Source organism: Bubalus kerabau, chromosome 3, assembly GCF_029407905.1.
Source record: "Bubalus kerabau isolate K-KA32 ecotype Philippines breed swamp buffalo chromosome 3, PCC_UOA_SB_1v2, whole genome shotgun sequence".
Lineage (NCBI taxonomy): Eukaryota > Metazoa > Chordata > Mammalia > Artiodactyla > Bovidae > Bubalus > Bubalus kerabau.
In genome coordinates this window covers 171,601,166-171,619,770 of record NC_073626.1, presented here as the reverse complement: position 1 = coordinate 171,619,770, position 18,605 = coordinate 171,601,166, and the positions used below count along the sequence as shown (strand labels likewise).

The window sequence follows — 18,605 nt, the reverse complement described above, 5'->3', positions numbered from 1 at the left end:
ATGCTAAAGCATCATTTCTTTGGTGCTTAGTCTTCTGCAGTGATTTTGGAGCCCAAGAAAATAAAGTCTGTCACTGTTTCCACTTTCTCCCTTTCTATTTGTCATGACGTGATGAGATCAGATGCTATAAACTTCATTTTTTGAATGTTGAGTTTTAAGCCAGCTTTTTCACTGTCCTCTTATACCCTCATCAAGAGGTTCTTTAGTTCTTCACTTTCTGCCATTAGAGTGGTATCACTTGCATATCTGAGACTGTTAATATTCCTCCTGGCAATCTTGATTCCAGCTTGTGCTTCATCTAGTCTGATATAAGTTAAATAAGCAGGGTTACAATATACAGCCTTGACGTAGTCCTTTCCCAATTTTGAACCAGTCCATTCGTCCATGTCTGGTTCTAACTAACTGTTGCTTCTTGACCTGCATACAGGTTTCTCAGGAGGCAGGTAAGGTGGTCTGGTAGTCCCATCTCGTGAAGAAATTTCCACAGTTTGTTGTGATCCACACAGTCAAAGGCTTTAGCATAGTCAATGAAGCAGAAGTAGATATTTTTCTGGAATTCTCTTGCTTTTTCTATGATCCAACGGATGTTGGCAATTTGATCTCTGGTTCCTCTGCCTTTTCTAAACTCAGCTTGAACATCTGGATATTCTCAGTTCATGTACTGCTGAAGCCTAGCTTGAAGGATTTTGAGCATGACCTTGCTAAGCATGTGAGATGAGTGCAATTGTACGGTAGTTTGAAGATTCTTTGGCACTGCCCTTCTTTGGGATTGGAACGAAAACTGACCTTTTCCAGTCCTGTGGCCACTGCTGAGTTTTCCAAATTTGCTGACATATTGAGTGCAGCACTACAGCCTTGTCATGGTGAGGGGCTTGCATAACTCAATGTGTAGCCTGCGCAGGGCTACCCAAGTCAGACGGGTCATAGTGAAGAGTTCTGACAAAACGTGGTCCACTGGAGGAGGGGATGGCAAACCACTCTGGTTTTTAAATTGAAGTATAGTTTATTGACAATGTTGTATTAGTTTCCAGAGTATGGTATAGTGATTCAGTCATATATATATATTCTTTTTATATGTATATATATATATATTCTTTTTCAGATTCTTTTCCCTTATAGATTATTGTAAAATATTGAGCATAGTTCCCTGTGCTATACAGTAGGTCCTTGAAATTGTCTAGTTTTTATAAAGGAGTGTCTGTATGTTAGAATCATAGTTTAAGCTACTTTAAGTAATCTCCACTGGTGTTTACATGGTGCTGATTTCTGAGGTTCTTGAATGGCATAGAATCTCTTTCATCTTCTACTTTATCCAAAGGTGGCTTCACATTGGCTTGGTCTCTCAGCCATCCTGCTTCTATCAGGGTCTCCCTGACTGCCAGCAACTACTTCACTGGCCCCTCCCAGAGCTGGGTTCCCGTGGGATTCCTTCCCCCAGAGCCTTCATTCTTCCTCCTGCTCTAGAACAACCCAAGCAGAGGTAGAAGAGATCTAGGAACTCTGGTACTTACCTGACTTGTTCCTGCAGTTCTCTTAGGCATGTTCCTACTTGATCAGTTCTCATGTCCTATGGGAACAACTGTTCTTCCCCTTTTTAGCATCTACCTCTCCATCTGCTTTTTAAAAAATTTAATTTAATTTGGCCGCACCTTGCAGCATGTGGGATCTTAGTTCCCTGACCAGGGATCGAACCTGTGCCCCCTTTGGGAAGCATGGGGTCTTAACCACTGGACCACCAGAAAACTCACTCTCTATCTTCTTTCCACTGTAGTACACACACACATGCAGACACACACAGATGTATGCACACATGAATAGCTAGTGTTTATTCAGTGTTAGGAGCCTGACTACTATAGTCCACGGGGTCACAAAGAGTCATACATGACTTAGCGACTGAACAACAGCAGCAGCAACACTTAGTGTTAACTGTATGCCAGGCTGTGCTAAGTGCTTTCCAGTGCTGCTCTTAGAACAATCTCTGGGTTAAATACTCAATTATACTGATTTCATAGGTGAGAAATCTAGGACACGGAGAATGTGGTAACTTGGTCAAGAATATTAGGGTGACATGGAACTGTACTTCAGGAACACACCAATTCTCAAATCTCCCGACTTCCAAGGAAAGCCTCATTTCCACCTTGTCATAGTCTGATGAAGGCATTTGGTCTCCAGGTGGCAACTCAGGGATCTGGAGGGTCTGTGTGATGTTCCGAGAGCGGTGCCTGGACGCGTCTTAGATCACTTCTGCTACCTGCCATTTGCCAGAATCTGGTCACTTGGTCCCTAGAGGCTCTGCCTGGGAAGGGAGTCAGTGTGGTGAGCATACCCATGGTCTCTGCTGTGCTGGGTACACGTGCCAGTAACTGTTGCACTGGGATTTGAACCCAGGTCCTCTGTGTCCCAAGCCCATGTTCTTGATCATGTTACCACACTCTTTTCCTGTATGTGCAGCCACACTGTGAGCTGAGAATTTTCCTGGTACAAACATGTGATTCAAGACCACGTCATGCTTTCAACTTTCTCCTATCAAATAGGACTCTTCTGAAGAGCAGAAACATTAGGCCATTTTGTCCCCAGAGTGGGGGCTGGATGCTTGAAATGAGGCATTTTCTACTCAGTTTAGTTCCAAATGTCCTTCAAAAACTCATGCTTCCACAGGAGAGTTCTATTTCCTTTGTGAAAAAAACTATTTACAGGTTAATTAACATCAATTAATTGACCTCTGAAGCTCCAGCTCTGTGCATAAGAACCTTCCAACGGTGGGAAGTCTGTTTCCTTTTGAAAATTTATCCCGCTGTGCTTTCATTTTCGCAAGTCTGATCATGAGGCATGGTTTTGTTTGATGAATGAATTAATTCAAGCCAGATTCTTGTCAGCAGAGAACAGAACTTTCAGAAAGTCTCTTCACAGAGACGTTGTCTTGATGCCATGCTCGTTTCTCTTGGGAATGTTTCTCGGTAAGTAAAAATATTATTTTTAGCAAAGAAGCTTTTGCTGCAGTTTTGATAATATTTTTATATTTTGCTTTAATTTTTACATCAAGCCAGTACAGAGAGGATTTTTGCATCATTGGTAATCCAGAGATGTTCGAATATGGTGGATTGGATGTTGAGTCAATTAAGTAATAAACTCTGCTGTAGTTTTCATTTTGATTTTTGTGCCCATTTCTTGGAAACAGGAATTAATTTTCTTAAATAGTGAAACACTGATAAATAGTTTATACATATGTGTACAACATAAGATGAATTGTAGATTATGGTCAATCAAATTTCTATTTGGGGGGGAATTTTTATCAAGGGTGATTGATGATATTTTTCTGGAAATGTTTTGGCAATATTTTCAAAAGGAAGGGGATTGTCAGTAGTACCAAATACTGCAGGAGGAGCTAAGGGAAGGTTACTGACTGTGGCAACAGGTTTGTCCAAGCCATTGGTGGCCTCCTGTTTACACTGAGGTGATAAGGGCACCTCGGAAGCTTTGAGGTCTCCCTGAAAGACAACATCCAGGGATAGAGGCAAGGAAGCGTACCTGGAAGTTACCAAACATGCCGAAGGGCAACCCATATGTGGAGATAGTCACAGCCACTCAGTTTTTATGTGGGCCTAGAAGCTTCCTTGGTGGCTCAGATGGTAAAGAATCCGCCTGCCAATGTAGGAGACACAGGTTCCATTCCTGATCAGGGAAGATCCCACACGCGGCAGAGCAACTAAGCCCGGGTACCACAACTATTGAACCTGTGCTCAGTCCACATGCCCAGGAGCCTGTGCCCACAACAGGTGAAGCCACCTCAGTGAGAAGCGTGTGCCTCACAACTAGAGAGTGGCCCCTGCTCGCCACAACTAGAGAAAAGCCCGTGAAACCATGAAGACCCAGCACAGCCAAATATAAACAAATAAAATTATTTTAAAAATATGAGAACACAAACTCCAATTCTGTTGACACGTCTGACACATAGTAGGTGCTTAATAAAGACATGTTGAATCAATGAATGAATAGAATGAGATGGAATTCCACCCAGGGCACCTACATATGTATTGGGGGCTGGGTCCCCTTACTTCTCCTCTCTTTACACAGATTATGTTTTTTCCTTCCACATCAGACTGTGGCTGGCCTGGGGGTGGTGCTGATCTATGATATGACTCATTTCTCCATCCCAGGTTGGTGCCATGCCCTGTGCTTTGCTCGTAGTAGACACAGAATTTAACTTCTTTAATCAGAATGTATTTTATAAAAGTCTCCTAATTCTGAGAAGGTGATTTTTTCCTCCGAAGAGCTATTCCTTTTTTTCTGAAAAGAATGGCTGTGATACACCACTACCACGATATTGGAAGTATTGTACAAAGTCCGTCTCAACATCAATGCACTTCATTGTTTTGCCTAATTGATGATTTCAGCCTATTTTAAAAACTCATCATTTCTGGGGCGAGGGGAACTTGGCGTGTGTTGCCATCCCAGCTTCACTCTTTTAAACACCGAAGTGCCTTTGAGTGGGGGTTTGGAGTGGGTCACCTCCTCCTGGAGAAAAATCCTGAGTGGAATTTGCTGGGTCCCTACACCTACTCTTGCTCAGCTTGAGCGCTGAGTTCTTGAGCAGATGAGCATTGGTTGTAAGAGGTGGGTTAGTTCAGTTTCAGGATGGAAGGGGCCTTGCAAGGAGCCTCGGAACCCACCTTGCTTGTCTTTCTCTCTCCCTCTGGGATCTTATGCTTCCACACTTTTCTGGCTTTCTCACCCTGCCGTTCCCCTCCCCCATTCCAGCCCTGATTTCTAGTCTGTAAGGACTGGAGGTCTGAGCTCAAAACCAGTCCCTCAAACAAGTAAGGATTCCGTAAGTCCTTAGGGTGGCTCTGTGTGCTCACTTCCTCCTTACCTTCCCCTCCTCTCCCTCCTTCCCTCTGTCATCCTCTCCATCACTGCTCTATGTCCAATTCATAATTTTCTGTTGGACTCTAAAGAAAGCTGAGTGCTGAAGATTTGATGCTTGTGAACTGTGGTGCTGGAGAAGACTCTTGAGAGTCCCTTGGAGTGTGGGGAGATCCAACCAGTCCATCCTAAAGGAGATCAGTCCTGGGTGTTCATTGGAAGGACTGATGCTGAAGCTGAAACTCTAATACTTTGTCCACCTGGTGCAAAGAACTGACTCCTTGGAAAAAACCCTGATGCTGGGAAAGATTGAAGGCAGGAGGAGAAGGGGATGACAGAGGATGAGATGGTTGGATGGCATCACCTACCTGATGGACATGAGTTTGAGCAAGATCCAGGAGTTGGTGATGGACAGGGAAGCCTAGTGTTGCTGCAGTCCATAGGGTTGCAAAGAGTCAGACTCGACTGAGCGACTGAACTGACACATCATGAATCTACTTCTCCAAGGTTATGTAGCATCCTGCTCACTGATGTCTGGGGCTCTTTCTTAGCCCTCCTCTCTCTAGCAGCCTTCCTCTCCTGTCTTACAGAGGACTGCCTTGGGTGTATTCTCCGGGGACCTCTCCAGCCTCCTCCTCGCCTTCCTGTCCCCATTCTATCTCTAGAGCTCGGTCCTTACCACCCGCTTCAGCTGCCTTCTCCTTCCTGGGACAGCAGCCACTCATTCCAAGCTGTCACCTCTAAGTGGATGGCTTCCAGACCCATCCTTGCAGCCTGGCCAGTCACCCAGTCCCAGCACCTGCACTGGGCTCAGAGGGATGCTCTGCTAACCCTCAGCCCCCTCCTCAGACTCAACTCCAGACCCCCCTCCATCAGCCTCCTACACAGGCTTTCAAGCCTCGCTCTCCCCCCATGGCTCCAGGTTCCATCATCAGTGCCATCACTTCCCTCATGTCTCGGGCTGCAAGCTCAGTCCTGACTCTTGCCCCCCACCCCCTGCCACTTTGTTTATTTCTGGACAGTCTCCCCGTTTATGATGGTTCCCCATCTGCCGTGCACACTGCTTCCTCTTCCAGTGCCCTGATTCAAACCTTGTCATCTGCTGCCTGAATGACTGTGATAAGCCTGTCACCCTCGCCAAGCTGCCTTGCTTACGACTGCAGGGCAACCTTCCAGAAGCCCAGGACCAGAGCCCAGCCAAGGGAGAGCAAAGTCTGCTCTCACTACTCATCCTCTGGGGAAAATTAATCTCACTGGGTCTCTGCTTTCGCTCTGTGAATCGAGCTGGGTGACAGAACCCACAGCTCACAGTTCAGTGGATAAGTGATGCACGCGGTGTGCTTAGAAAGGTACCCGGGGCGCTTGGCGAGTGTCATTGGATCTTACTGTTTTACTGTTGTCGAGCCCATAGTCGGATCCTTGCACGGAGTTCTTCTGTTCTTTCCTCTGGCCAGAGATTTGGCCTCAGCTCCTTTTGTGGCCTCCCTCTCTGGGGAGCCAACTTGGACCCCGGGGGTCCCTCAGGACATCCTTTGGTCCTCTGCTAAGACCCAGAAGAGCCAGACCTGAATGGGTCACTCCCTGCCACGGTCTCTGCCTCAGGACTGGCCTGGCTCTCACGGTCTTTCCAAACAAATCTCATGAAAAGGAGAGAAAAGACCCGGGAGGAATAAATGAGTGTGGGATTTGGAGTCTGCGGTCCTGGGTTTAACTCCAGGCTGAGTCACTCACTGATTCTACCTTACTCCTCTAGCCCAAGTTGTCTTGTCTGCAAAAAGAATAACCATACTGACCTTGTAAGGGTTAAAGAGAACATATCTGCACACACACGTGCAAACGTATATATACATACACATGCATACACACCCGTATACTTATACACACCTAAGCACATGTCTGCATCCACATGCATACATCTGGCACAGAATAGGTGATCCATAAAGGGCAGTGGTATTAAAAAGCAGAGACATTACTTTGTCAACAAAGGTCCGTCTAGTCAAGATGATGGTTTTTCCAGTAGTCATGTATGGATGTGAGAGTTGGACTATAAAAAAGCTGAGTGCCAAAGAATTGATGCTTTTGAACTGTGGTGGTGTTGGAGAAGACTCTTAAGAGTCCCTTGGACTGCAAGGAGATCCAACTAGTCCATCCTAAAGGAGATCAGTCCTGAATGTTCATTGGAAGGACTGATGTTGAAGATGGGGCTCCAATATTTTGGCCACCTGATGTGAAGAACTGACTCATTTGAAAAGACCCTGATGCTCGGAAAGATTGAAGGCAGGAGGGGAAGGGGATGACAGAGGATGAGATGGCATCACCTACTCAATGGACATGAGTTTGAGTAAACTCCAGGAGTTGGTGATGGACAGGGATGCCTGGTGTGCTGTGGTCCATGGGGTCACAAAGAGTCGGACACGACTGAGCGACTGAACTGAATTAAACTGAAACAAGAGTAAGAGGAAGCGCATGAGAAGGATGGGAGTTTGTGTTCTCCTCTTTGTCTCCCTGAGGCTGTACCCATCCCTCCTTGCCCCTTTTTGCTTGTCTATTTGGAGTTGCCTCATTCTGTCCAGACCAGAGCCCCTGTTCCCAGAGAGAAGGGTGGTAAGTCTTAAGATTTCCTCCCAAATATAGCAAATGAGAACAAGAAGGGACCCAGCTGCAGCACTCCTTCGTCATGACTGTACTGCATTCAGAAACCTTCAAAGGCACCTTGCTAGTGACCCCATGCTGCTTGGCACACAGATTTGAGCTGTCACAGCCTGGCCTGGCCCCAGCCTCCCTCCCCTCGCCCGCTCCAGGAGGTCCAGCCTCATAGGGCACCACATGGGCCTGACTTGGTACCAGGTGCTGGATTTCCTCTCACTGTGTTCCGTTGTTTCCTACGAATATGTCTTCTCTCCTCTTCTGGAATGTAAGCTCCCTGCAGGCAGGAACTGTTTCTAAGCATCCTTTAGATTCTTCGCTTTAGACTGTTTACTCTCTCCAAATTCTTTCTGAAAGAGGGAATGAATGCCTCCTCTATGCGTGCATGCTCAGTTGCTCCGTCTTGTCTGACTCTTTGTGAGTCTGTGGACTGTACCCTGCCAGGCTCCTCTGTCCATGGAATTCTCCAGACAAGAATACTGGAGTGGATTGCCATTTCCTCCTCCAGGTGGTCTTCCCGACCCAGGATTCGAACCCATGTCTCTTGTGTCTCCTGCATTGGCAACTGTACCACCTTTTGAATTAATTACACAAGCTTAGAATTCAATGGGTATGTCACTTTAAGTCAGTCACTCATTTAACTTCTCTGCTTATTGTATCAGTTTTTTAATTAATGTTTTCTCCCTTTTGATTTCAATTTCTCAGAACATACTTAATGAAAAGATCTTTCTTGAAATCTCTCCCCCTTTGTAATCACTACATCAGGAGACAGAGGTGTCATTTCTAGTCTGGCCTATATTAATATTTCAATTAATATTTCTTATTTGGGCTCTAGGGAAATGGGATGAAAGGGATTATTTTAAAACAATGCATGGTGCTTATGCAGTCATTAATTACTTTATAATGAGTACCCATGGCATCCCTGGCTCTGTGCTTGGGGCTGGGGACAAAAGTCACCAACACATGCTCTTCAATAATAAGGAAGTTTCTCTGGAAACAGTGCAGTGACAGGTATGGTGATTGAGCCTAGGGGCTCTCCCGCTCATGGAAAGAAAAAACATGTGTCAACATGCAGCCAGTAAAGGCTTTTTGATGTCATGTAATATTTGACTTTCACTTTCTGATCTTTGTTTCTTTGTAATCTGCATCAGATATGTAGCTCTTAATGAATAATATTAATATTTGATATTTAAAAATCTGCTACTAGTTTTCCAGATCAGTGGTTCTCAAACTTTAGCACCAACCCTGCTTCAGAGTCACCTGCAGGCCTTCTTAAAACTCATATTGCTGGGTCCCATCCCCTGAGTATTCTGTGAGTCTAGGGTACTGCTGATGAATTTGCATTTGTGGTAATTAAGTCCCCAGCTGCTGCTGCTGCTGTTGGTCTGGGGACTTGGGGGACCACTGCTCTCCACTGCCTGTTAAAAACTGAGAGAACAAACTATTGGCATAATGCTTACCACTGTCAAAACCCTGCATTATTCAGGGACTTCCCTGGTGGTCCAGTGGTTAAGACTCTGTGCTTCCAATGCAAGGGGCATGGATTCGATCCCTGGTTGAGGAACTAGGATCCCACATACTGCACAGTGTGGCCAAACTAAAAATCCCAAGTTATTCATTCGTTCAAAAATGTTGAGCTACCCACACTGTGCCAGGCTGGGTGCACTGGATAGAAATGTCTTCTGCTATTTGGGGTTGATCTCATTCATCACACTGTCTTGGGAGCCAGGTGTGATTGTTATCCCTATTTCACTCAGGAGGGGAATGAAGGTCAAAGTCAGCCCACTGATGCTTTCGCTCAGCCGATCATTGCGTCACCACCCTGACCTCTGACTCTCCAAACCGTTGTCCTTCCACTGTGCCTCTTGCCTCTGTGCTTATTAGATGTGGTTACTTCTTTTTTTTTCTAACCTTGAGGTTAATGTTTCCAGTTCTGCTGAATGTCTGCTTTCTTTCGTGCTTTTCTATCGCAGATTCCCATTTTAATTATATTTTATTGATTGTCTTTTGCACATGGGCCTCCTATATCTTCCTTTCTTTGCCTTTGGTTTTATGAGCATGTTTGCATTTGCTCAGATGTGTTTGTTTTTCCCTGCCAGCAGATCTTACTAGTTTTTTTTCTGTTAAATAATTTCTGCCTTCCGACTTTGATATCGGAGGCCTCTGAGATTGAATGTCTTGATGGCACACAGATTCCTGCTATTTATTGCTTGCTAATATTAGACACTTCATCTCTGTAGCGGCAGCTGAGGCCCTGCCTGGCAGCTCTGATCCCCCCAGGGCGAGAGCTGAGGCTGGTGGGCTCTGTCGGTGGCATCAGGCTTTCAGTACAAATCCAGTTGTTTCATCTCACTGCAGAGGCCAGGCTATTAAAAGACCAGGAATGTTAAAAATAGCTCTTGCCACAATTCCCACCTTGGAAGCTTTCAGGAGAGCTCTGCCAAGAAACAATTAGATTCTACCTCACAGAGTCAAAGCAATGGCAGAAGAGTCTTTATTTCAGTAGAGAAATCATAACAATAGTACCAAAAAACCATTGTTGCAAAGGAGGAGAATGTTTAGAAAAATAACTAGTCAGTTGCCTGTTTTTTTTTTTAATTGTCTGACTCATTTAGTGAGCTTTGTTTACACTTCATGAAATTTGCCATTGAACTCTGGAAGGTTTTCCTGCATTTGAAGAGTACAGCCAGTACATAGTGATTTGGGGGTACTGCAGGGTATATTTTTTTTATGTTGCTGTCAATCAAACAACACCAGGAGGATGTGGTTATCTTCAAACCATTCTGATGTTCACAGAGAAACATAGCTATTTTCTCTTTATATACACTGATAAATTTTAATTATATTTATATAACTACAACATAGCGTGAAATTAAATACTCACAGGCTTTGTTGTTCAGTCGCCAGGTCGTGTCCAACTCTTTCTGACCCCATGGACTGCAGCGCACCAGGCTTCCCTGTCCCTCACCATCTCCCGGAGTTTGCCCAAGTTCATGTCCATTGAATCGCCCAAGCTCAATCAGCCTAAGCCAGACACCCAGTGGCAGTCGCAGGGCTCAGGTCTCTGTCATGACAACTTCCTCTGTTTATTTGCTTCCATCTCTTTCTGCATTAGGAGACTCATCCTACTGAGGGAAGAGCTTTATTATCTCTAGCAGATTCCAGTTCTTCACCCAGATGAGTTAGATTTGATGCTTAGACAACCAAGGTTGTTTCCAGGAAAGAGATTTTCGGCTATCTTACAAGACCTGGGCATCCAGGGCAATTCTTCCCCTATCAGTGATGAACACACAGGGGCCATCCTTTTCCTTGCTGTCTCCAACTACAGTTAGCTCTGGGCTGGACCCTCCAAATGGGTCCTGATCTCTCAGCAGATTGCACAACCCCTGGGTTCAAGAGAAATCTCGACCTAATTGTTCTGATTTTGTTTGGAACTCCCACAAAGATTGTTGCCAACTTCCCTTTCTGTTTAGTTGGATTTTGCATTTTTTTAGCTTCTCTAAAACATTTTTTCATCTCCCTAACTGGTTCTAGAGGTGACTTACATGTTATTCTGTTAGGTCCTCTTTGCCTTTATGTATTTCAGTTTTAACCTCTCCTCTCTTATATCCTGATTTTATAGGTGAAATTCCACTGTGTGTTCACCTCTTCCCCTTCCCGCCCTGCCAAAGCTAGTTGCTAGTTTTCTTCTCATTGGTTTCTCTGTTACACAGCGGTTTAACATTAGCACCATCCGTCTCTTTCTAGGATAGGGTCGTAACTGATTGTCTTGAATCCTGTCTCCCTCTCATATCCTTGTATGGTCCTGCGGCTACAGCCCCAGAACAATGCTGAAGTCTGAAAAGGAGCTGGGCCAGTTTGACCCAGGGGGGCTACAGCACTTTGGTCAATAGGGAGAATGGGATGATGGGGGGGCGCAGAGGCCAGGGCATGGTGTGGTTTTGAGCCATGGGGTAAAGTGTTGGGGTTTTATTCCAAGCTTGTGGGAAGCCACCCTGAACATTCTATTGGTAGGACTCCAATACTTTGACCACCTGATGCGAAGAGCTGACTCACTAGAAAAGACCCTGAAGCTCGGAAAGATTGAGGGCAGGGGGAGAAGGGGACGACAGAGGATGAGATGGTTTGATGGCATCACCGACTCAATAGACATGAGTTTGATACAAACACGAGTGTGTGTGTGTGTGTGTGTGTGTGTGCATGCATGCGTGCTAGAACAGATCCTCCCTGACATATACCAATGGCCACTACTTACTACTGCTTCCATCCACTGTGTTGACTCCATCACTGGCTTGGCAATCTACTAACAAGGTCCTCTGGGTGCCTGTCACTGCTTTGGTAAGATAAAGAAACATTATTCATGGTTGGCATAATTACTTCATTCCCCCAGAAAGAGACTGGCTTTCAGCAGGATGGAAGGAAGAACCCAGGCAAAGCTTTAGTGATCTAATCATCTTTTTTCATTTGAAGTCCTATCAATCACTTATTTAGTTTTGACTCCATGGTTATGACATAAATTAATAAAACAAAAGACACAGAAAGGGAGATTTGTGAGCCTTAGGTATCCAGCTGAGAGTATCACAAGTAGCTCAAGGTCAGTGGTTTGTTGACAACTGCAGGTAAACCTACTCTCTATTGTTGTTCAGTCACTAAGTTGTGTCCAACTCTGCAACCATATGGTCTGCAGCACAGTAGGCTCCTCTGTCCTTCACTATGTTCTGGAGTTTGTTCAAATTCATGTTCATTGAGTCAGTGATGCTATCTAACCGTCTTGTCCTCTGTCGTCCCCTTCTGCTCCTGCCTTCAATCTTTCCCAGCATCAGGGTCTTTTCCAATGAGTTGGCTTCTCACATCAAGTGGCCAAAATACTGGAGCTTCAGCTTCAGAATTAGTCCTTCCAATGAATATTCAGGGTCGATTTCCTTTAGGGTTTTTAAAAACATTTTATTTATTAATTTTTTTAACACCCCAAACATTTTGTTTTGGGGTATAACTTATTAACAGTGTTGTGGTAGTTTCAGGTGGACAGCAAAGGGACTCAGCCATTTCCTTTAGGATTGGCTGGTTTGAGCTCCTTGCTGTCCAAGAGACTCTCAAGAGTTTTCTCCAGCACCACAATTCTAAAGCATCAATTCTTCAGCTCTCGACCTTCTTTATGGTCCAACTGGTGGCTCAGACGGTAAAGCATCTGCCTGCACTGTGGGAGACCTGGGTTCAATCCCTGGGTTGGGAAGATCCCCTGGAGAAGGAAATGGCAACTCACTCCAGTCCTCTTGCCTGGAAAATTCTATAGACTGAGGAGCCTGGTAGGCTACAGTCCATGGGGTCACAGAGTCGGACACGACTGAGCGGCTTTACTTTCTTTTCTTTCTCACATCCATACATGACTACTGGAAAGACCACAGCCTTGACTACTCAGACCTTTGTCAGCAAAGTGATATCTCTGTGTTTTACTCTGCTGTCTAGGTTTGTCATAGCTCTCCTTCCAAGGAGCAAGTGTCTTTTAATTTTATGGCTGCAGTCACTATCTGCAGTGGTTTTGGAGCCCAAGAAAATAAAGTCCGTCACTGTTTCCATTTTTCCCTATCTATTTGCCATGAGGTGATGGGACCGGATGTCAACCTCTGCTCTCTGAGGATCTAAGAAATGACTTGCTTTTTTTAAAGAGCCCCTTGAGTCAGCTTCAGGGTCTTCATGGTTCCTTGCCCTCCACCTCTTCTCTCCCAGAGCTGGCTGCAGTTGGTCAGTGAGACCAGTGCAGTCAAGGTGGTGCTCCTGGAACTTTGAACTCTCCACTGGCTTGAGGCCAGTAGTAATACCTGGCCCCGTGTAGACAAGCATCAGCTGACCAACTGGCCACCTGCAGCTAAGGATGCTGGTAATCCCATAAATCCCATGACCCCAGCCCTGCCTCTCTGCCTCTCTCATCCCCAACCACACAGTCCTCCACTGTCATTTCTCATCTCCAGTTATACTGAACTCAGACATGCCAGTATGTATATGCTCTGTAGTCTAGCTAGTTACACAGGGTCTTTTTCTTTATAGTTCCATGTTTCCCATATTTTAAATATCTTTAGTATAATCCTTTTAAAGCGCTGGAACAGAAAGCAATGATACAGTGACTGATCTTTGACCAGTGCTCCTCGCTGGAGGGGACAATTGGCATTCGAGTGATAAAACTGCTATTCTGGAACCATCTCAGGCAGTGCAGAGCTTCAGCATCTCTACCACAGAATGCCAGTGTGACCCCCAGATCATTACAGACAGTCCCTGAACACATCACAAATGTGGTTTATTCTCTTAGACTGAAATCTTATTAAACCTGCTTGCAATATTGGAGCAATTAACAGTACTGAATATTCACTTTGCTTATAGGTTTAACTTAATATTAGATCAGTTAGATAAGAACAAATTAAAAGCATGGGAAGATATGTGTGCTATCAGACAATGTGGTTCTTAAAAAGAAATTGTTGCTATTAATATAGATTAGAGTATTTAATTAAATTTTTAAGTGGGACCAGATATTCATTACGGAAGGCGTTAAAAGTGATCTTTGTGAAAATCACTTTTAGTTAGGGATGTATAATGAAGTCTTTATAGGTGAAATAAAATTTTCTTTAAGATACCCATAGGGATGATACGGAAATATGAGGAGACTAGATGAAGTTAAATGGACAGAATGTTAATCTGAATTTAGACCTATTATTTGAAAATGTATTAACATAAATTTGTTAGAGTAAGATATTCTCTTCTGAATTCTGGAATGGCTTTTTGTCCTGGTGTCTAGATTTTTAGTTTACATAATTATCTTATTTTTCCCATACCCATGAATTAGCTAGAATCCCCTAGACTATTCAGTTATCAATGTGGACCATGTTTAAAGTCTTTACTGAACTTGTTCCAATGTTGCTCCTGTTTTTCTGTTTCTTTTTTTTGGCCAAGAGGCATGTAAGATCTTAGCTTTCCAACCAGGGATCACACCAGAAACTTCTGCATTAGAAGACGAAGTCTTAACCACTGGACCGCCAAGGAAGTCCTCCCTAGACTGTTTTAAAAAACACATAAAGGAGAGTGGAATCGCAAACAAGGGCCTCCACGTTCACAGTCTGTAATTTTGACTAGTTTGGCTGGTCATTGAAGCTCAGGCAAATCATCTCTCTCCTAACCTCATTGATTTATTTTTGCAAATCTCAAATATGGTGCTAATGACACTCCTTCAAAACTAATAATTCAGAAAGACAAGTTTTTATGTACTTTATGTACATCCTGGAAAGATCAAAATGTTGCAGTATGGTTATAATTTAGTAGGAACTATCTGTGCATAAATATTTCTGATAGGAATCTCTCCAAAGTATTAATAATTATGCCACTCAAATAACATGACTGAGGGTAACCTTTTTCTCTTTCTATTTTAAATCTTGCATTTTCCAAAATTTCTTTCGTAATAATTTTCTACTTTAAGCTAAAAAACGTAATTGCATGTTATTTCTTAAACTTGCCTTTCGGGAGGGCTTTGTTTTCAAAGTTAACAAAATATTTGGAATTTATTTAAGGCTTCTTGGCTGCATGGGTATTCCAGTAGATTCAGGTCCTTATTTTCTCATCACACATATGTGGTTATGTTATTATCTGACAAATTCACCATTGCTTTACAGGAAAAATTTACTGAGTTGGGTTTGTGCTTCAAACTAGAATTAAGATGAATATATAAATGTGATTCATATTATGTGTCTCAACCTCCTTAGCTTTAAAATGAAGAGCTAGGAGGTGAATTGAACACTGAGGGTCTTCTAACAGTAACATATTACAAATTAAAAAATTTTAAATATCTACCTAGCAATTTTCCTAATGGTGTTTTTAAAAATAGGTAGTGAGATGACCATGGGAAAGTGATTGTCATCTCAAGCAAAGAGGGGGTGGGAAGGAGAGGGTGGGATGTATGGAGAAAGTAGCATGGAAACATACACACTACCGTATGTGAAATAGACAGCCCAGGGGAATTTGCTATGTGACTCCAGGAGCTCACACCAGGGCTCTGTAACAACTTAGAGGGGTGGGATGGGGAGGGAGGTGGGAGGGAGGCTCAAGAGGGAGGGGACATGTGTATACCTATGGCTGATTCATGTTGATGTATGGCAGAAACCAACACAACATTGTAAAGCAATTGTCCTCCAATTAAAAATTTAAAAATAAAAGTTTTAAAAAGTCGTAAAAAAAACATTATAGAGCTTGTTTTTCCTTAGGTCAGAAGGAAGGGACAGGGGTGTTCAGTCTCAGCTTCTAAAGGTTCTAATATTTCAAAATAAAATGCAGAGCTAACGGTGAAAAAAAATATCTCTCTTTGCAAAAAAGATTTTTGCAAAGCAAATGACTTTTGAACTATAATTCTGAGAGGTGGAGGCATAGAGAATGGACATTTGGACATGAGGGGGATGGGAAAGGTGGGATGAATTGGGAGATTAGGATTGACGTATATACACCACCATGTGTAAAATAGTGAAATAGAGGAAACCTGCACAGGGAGCTCAGCTCAGGGATGACCTAGATGGGTGGGATGGGAGAGGTGGGAGGGAGGTCCAAGAGGGAGGGATATATGTATATTATATATATATATATATATATCTGATATATGTATATTTTATATATATATATATATATCTGATTAAACATTGTTGTACAGCAGAAACTAATACAACAATGGAAAGCAAATATTCTTAAATAAAAAATAACTACTCTGTTTCTTGTTACAAAACTAAAGTGCCTGGGAGACTAGTGTAAGGGTGCTGCCTTGCTTGGATAGGTACCAGTTAACTCCATCAACTTGTGGGATGGTTCGTGGTTTTGGGGACAAAGTATTTTATACATGTCTGTCTTGTTTTCTTCAGGTTATACTGGAGAGCTCTGCCAGTCCAAGATTGACTACTGCATCCTAAATCCATGTAGAAATGGAGCAACATGCACTTCTAATCTCAGTGGATTCACCTGCCAGTGTCTGGAAGGTCAGTATCGGTATCATTACAGGAATAACTTTCATTTTCCGTTTTAAGCCCTAGATTAATTTGACGACCTTTGTACTTCAATTTTCTGAAAAACTCTACTCAAGAGAACTTCCTACTTTGTCCCATTTATAAAACAAAATATAAGATGGCTCCTTTTTTTTTTTTGAGCTCTGTGCTAAAATAGCTTGGAAATTATGTCTGAATATTAGACATAATCTCAAAATTTCTACAGTTTTCATTTACACATTGAGAATGAACAACTGATAATAAAATGGAATTTCTGTATAATGATAAATTTCACTTGATAAGATTTCTTTTAAATTATGTGTTAGGTTTTTGATACCAATTTACATTAAAATTTTTTCACCATATATTTCACCTGTTTTTGTCTTTAAATCCACTTTATGACATCTTGGACACATATAGTCTCCTGGAAGGTCACATATTTAAGGCAATTTTTATTAAAAAATAAACAGTCATACTGTTTCAGTTTCACCTGAAGAAGCAGACAGATAGTCCTAGTTATGGAGCTGGTGTTAAGGAACAGTTTTGCACTTGGAGGAAGTTTTGTTTCCATTTCTGCTTGTATGGAAGGAATTACTTTAAACCTTTAATATGATAAGAATAACATGATATTAAAGGTGTTTTTCCCCTTAAAACCAGCATGTAAGCTCCTTATGCGCAGAAGGGACACTGACAATTATATAGAGTCAATTGACATCCTTTGCAGAGATTACATGTTGAATCCTCGTAAATAAGGAAACATCTCTGTACTCATTAACCTGAATTACCTCCTGGCTTAGAGGCTGGACTGGGACAGTGGTACGGATGGATGTTGATAAAAGCCCACTGACTCCCAGGTAACCCCAGGGCTCAGGGTTGCCAGGAGCTGCACTATGATCGGCGCTGTCTTGTACACTTTATGCTTTCATATTCTGAAGCCCAAACAGCAACTCAGGAAGTGGATTCTTTGTCCTGGCTTCTGCTCCCCTGGGCAGGGACAGGAGCAGGTGGCTGGGGTCCTCCTGGTTATCTCCCAGCTGTGCGTGCTTATGCTAGACATGGTTACCATGACAATGGAGTTACATGTGCTGGATGGTCTCCACTCTTCACTCGACTGCCTTAAGCAAATGGGAAAACTGGAGAGGAGGATGACTGAGTCAGCACCATTGGTCACTCATGTACAGAGCGCTGGGCAGTTTCTCAAAGCTTTGCCACAGCCCAGGTTAGTGGGTTGCCACCTAACCCTGGTTGTAGACTGGGCTTAGAGTCAAGGGAAGTTTTCAGGGTCAAAGGCTGATTGACTGCTGGCCAGTCACTGGTTTTCCTCCCCAACCTGATCTATCCTTCTTTTTCTTTCTTAAGTGACTGTGGGCCATGAGAGCCCTGCTTCCCTCATAGGGCCATCCTGGGATTGAATGGGATTTTGAGGAAAGATATTTGAAAACTCCACAGTGCTTTGTTATCATAGTTTTGCTGCCGGAAGGTTCAGATCAGACCCTGGAGGCTCTGAAAGGTGGTGATTTGCACAAGGTCACACTGATAGAATAGAGAAGGAAATGGCAACCCACTCCAGTACTCTTGCCTGGAAAATCCCATGGAGGAGCCTGGTAGGCTACGTCCATGGGGTCACAGAGTCAGACATGACTGAGTGGCTTCACTTCACTTCACACTGATAGTAGAGCCAGACCCTTGAGCTGCAGCCCAGGAATTCTGTGTTCACTTGTGCTCCGTTTCTCTAGTTGATAAAGATTTGTTGAGCAAGTCCTACATACCAGGTGCTGGACTGGGTGCTGGGCTGTAGGGTCAGCAAAGCTGAGATGGCCCCTCCCGCGACGTGGACACAGATAAGTCCCTAATTACAAGCCAGAATGTGTGCCTTTAAGACACACGACAAGGATCTGCTTAGCCTTGGGGACCCAGAAGAGATGCCCACATGTGGAGAGTGAGCGAGGAAGAGGAGCACAAAGTTGATGGCATCCCCAGGAGCAAAAGGAAAAGGGAAGAACGTGGGTGACAAGGGCTGAGTCCTCAGGGCTTTAGGACTTTGTGGGCATGAGTGGGGCATGTCTTGTTCAACCCAGGGGGGAGAGAGCA

At 43.7% G+C, this 18,605-nt stretch overlaps 1 protein-coding gene across 1 annotated transcript in view; it reads left to right on the top strand.

Annotated features, from left to right (window-relative positions):
- DNER (delta/notch like EGF repeat containing) overlaps nt 1–18,605 on the top strand; it is a 383,785-nt gene that overhangs the window by 239,041 nt on the left and 126,139 nt on the right. Inside the window, exon 7 of the mRNA XM_055574473.1 lies at nt 16,395–16,508. Within this exon, the coding sequence (XP_055430448.1) occupies nt 16,395–16,508 (114 nt within the window). The remainder of the gene's footprint in view (nt 1–16,394; nt 16,509–18,605) is intronic.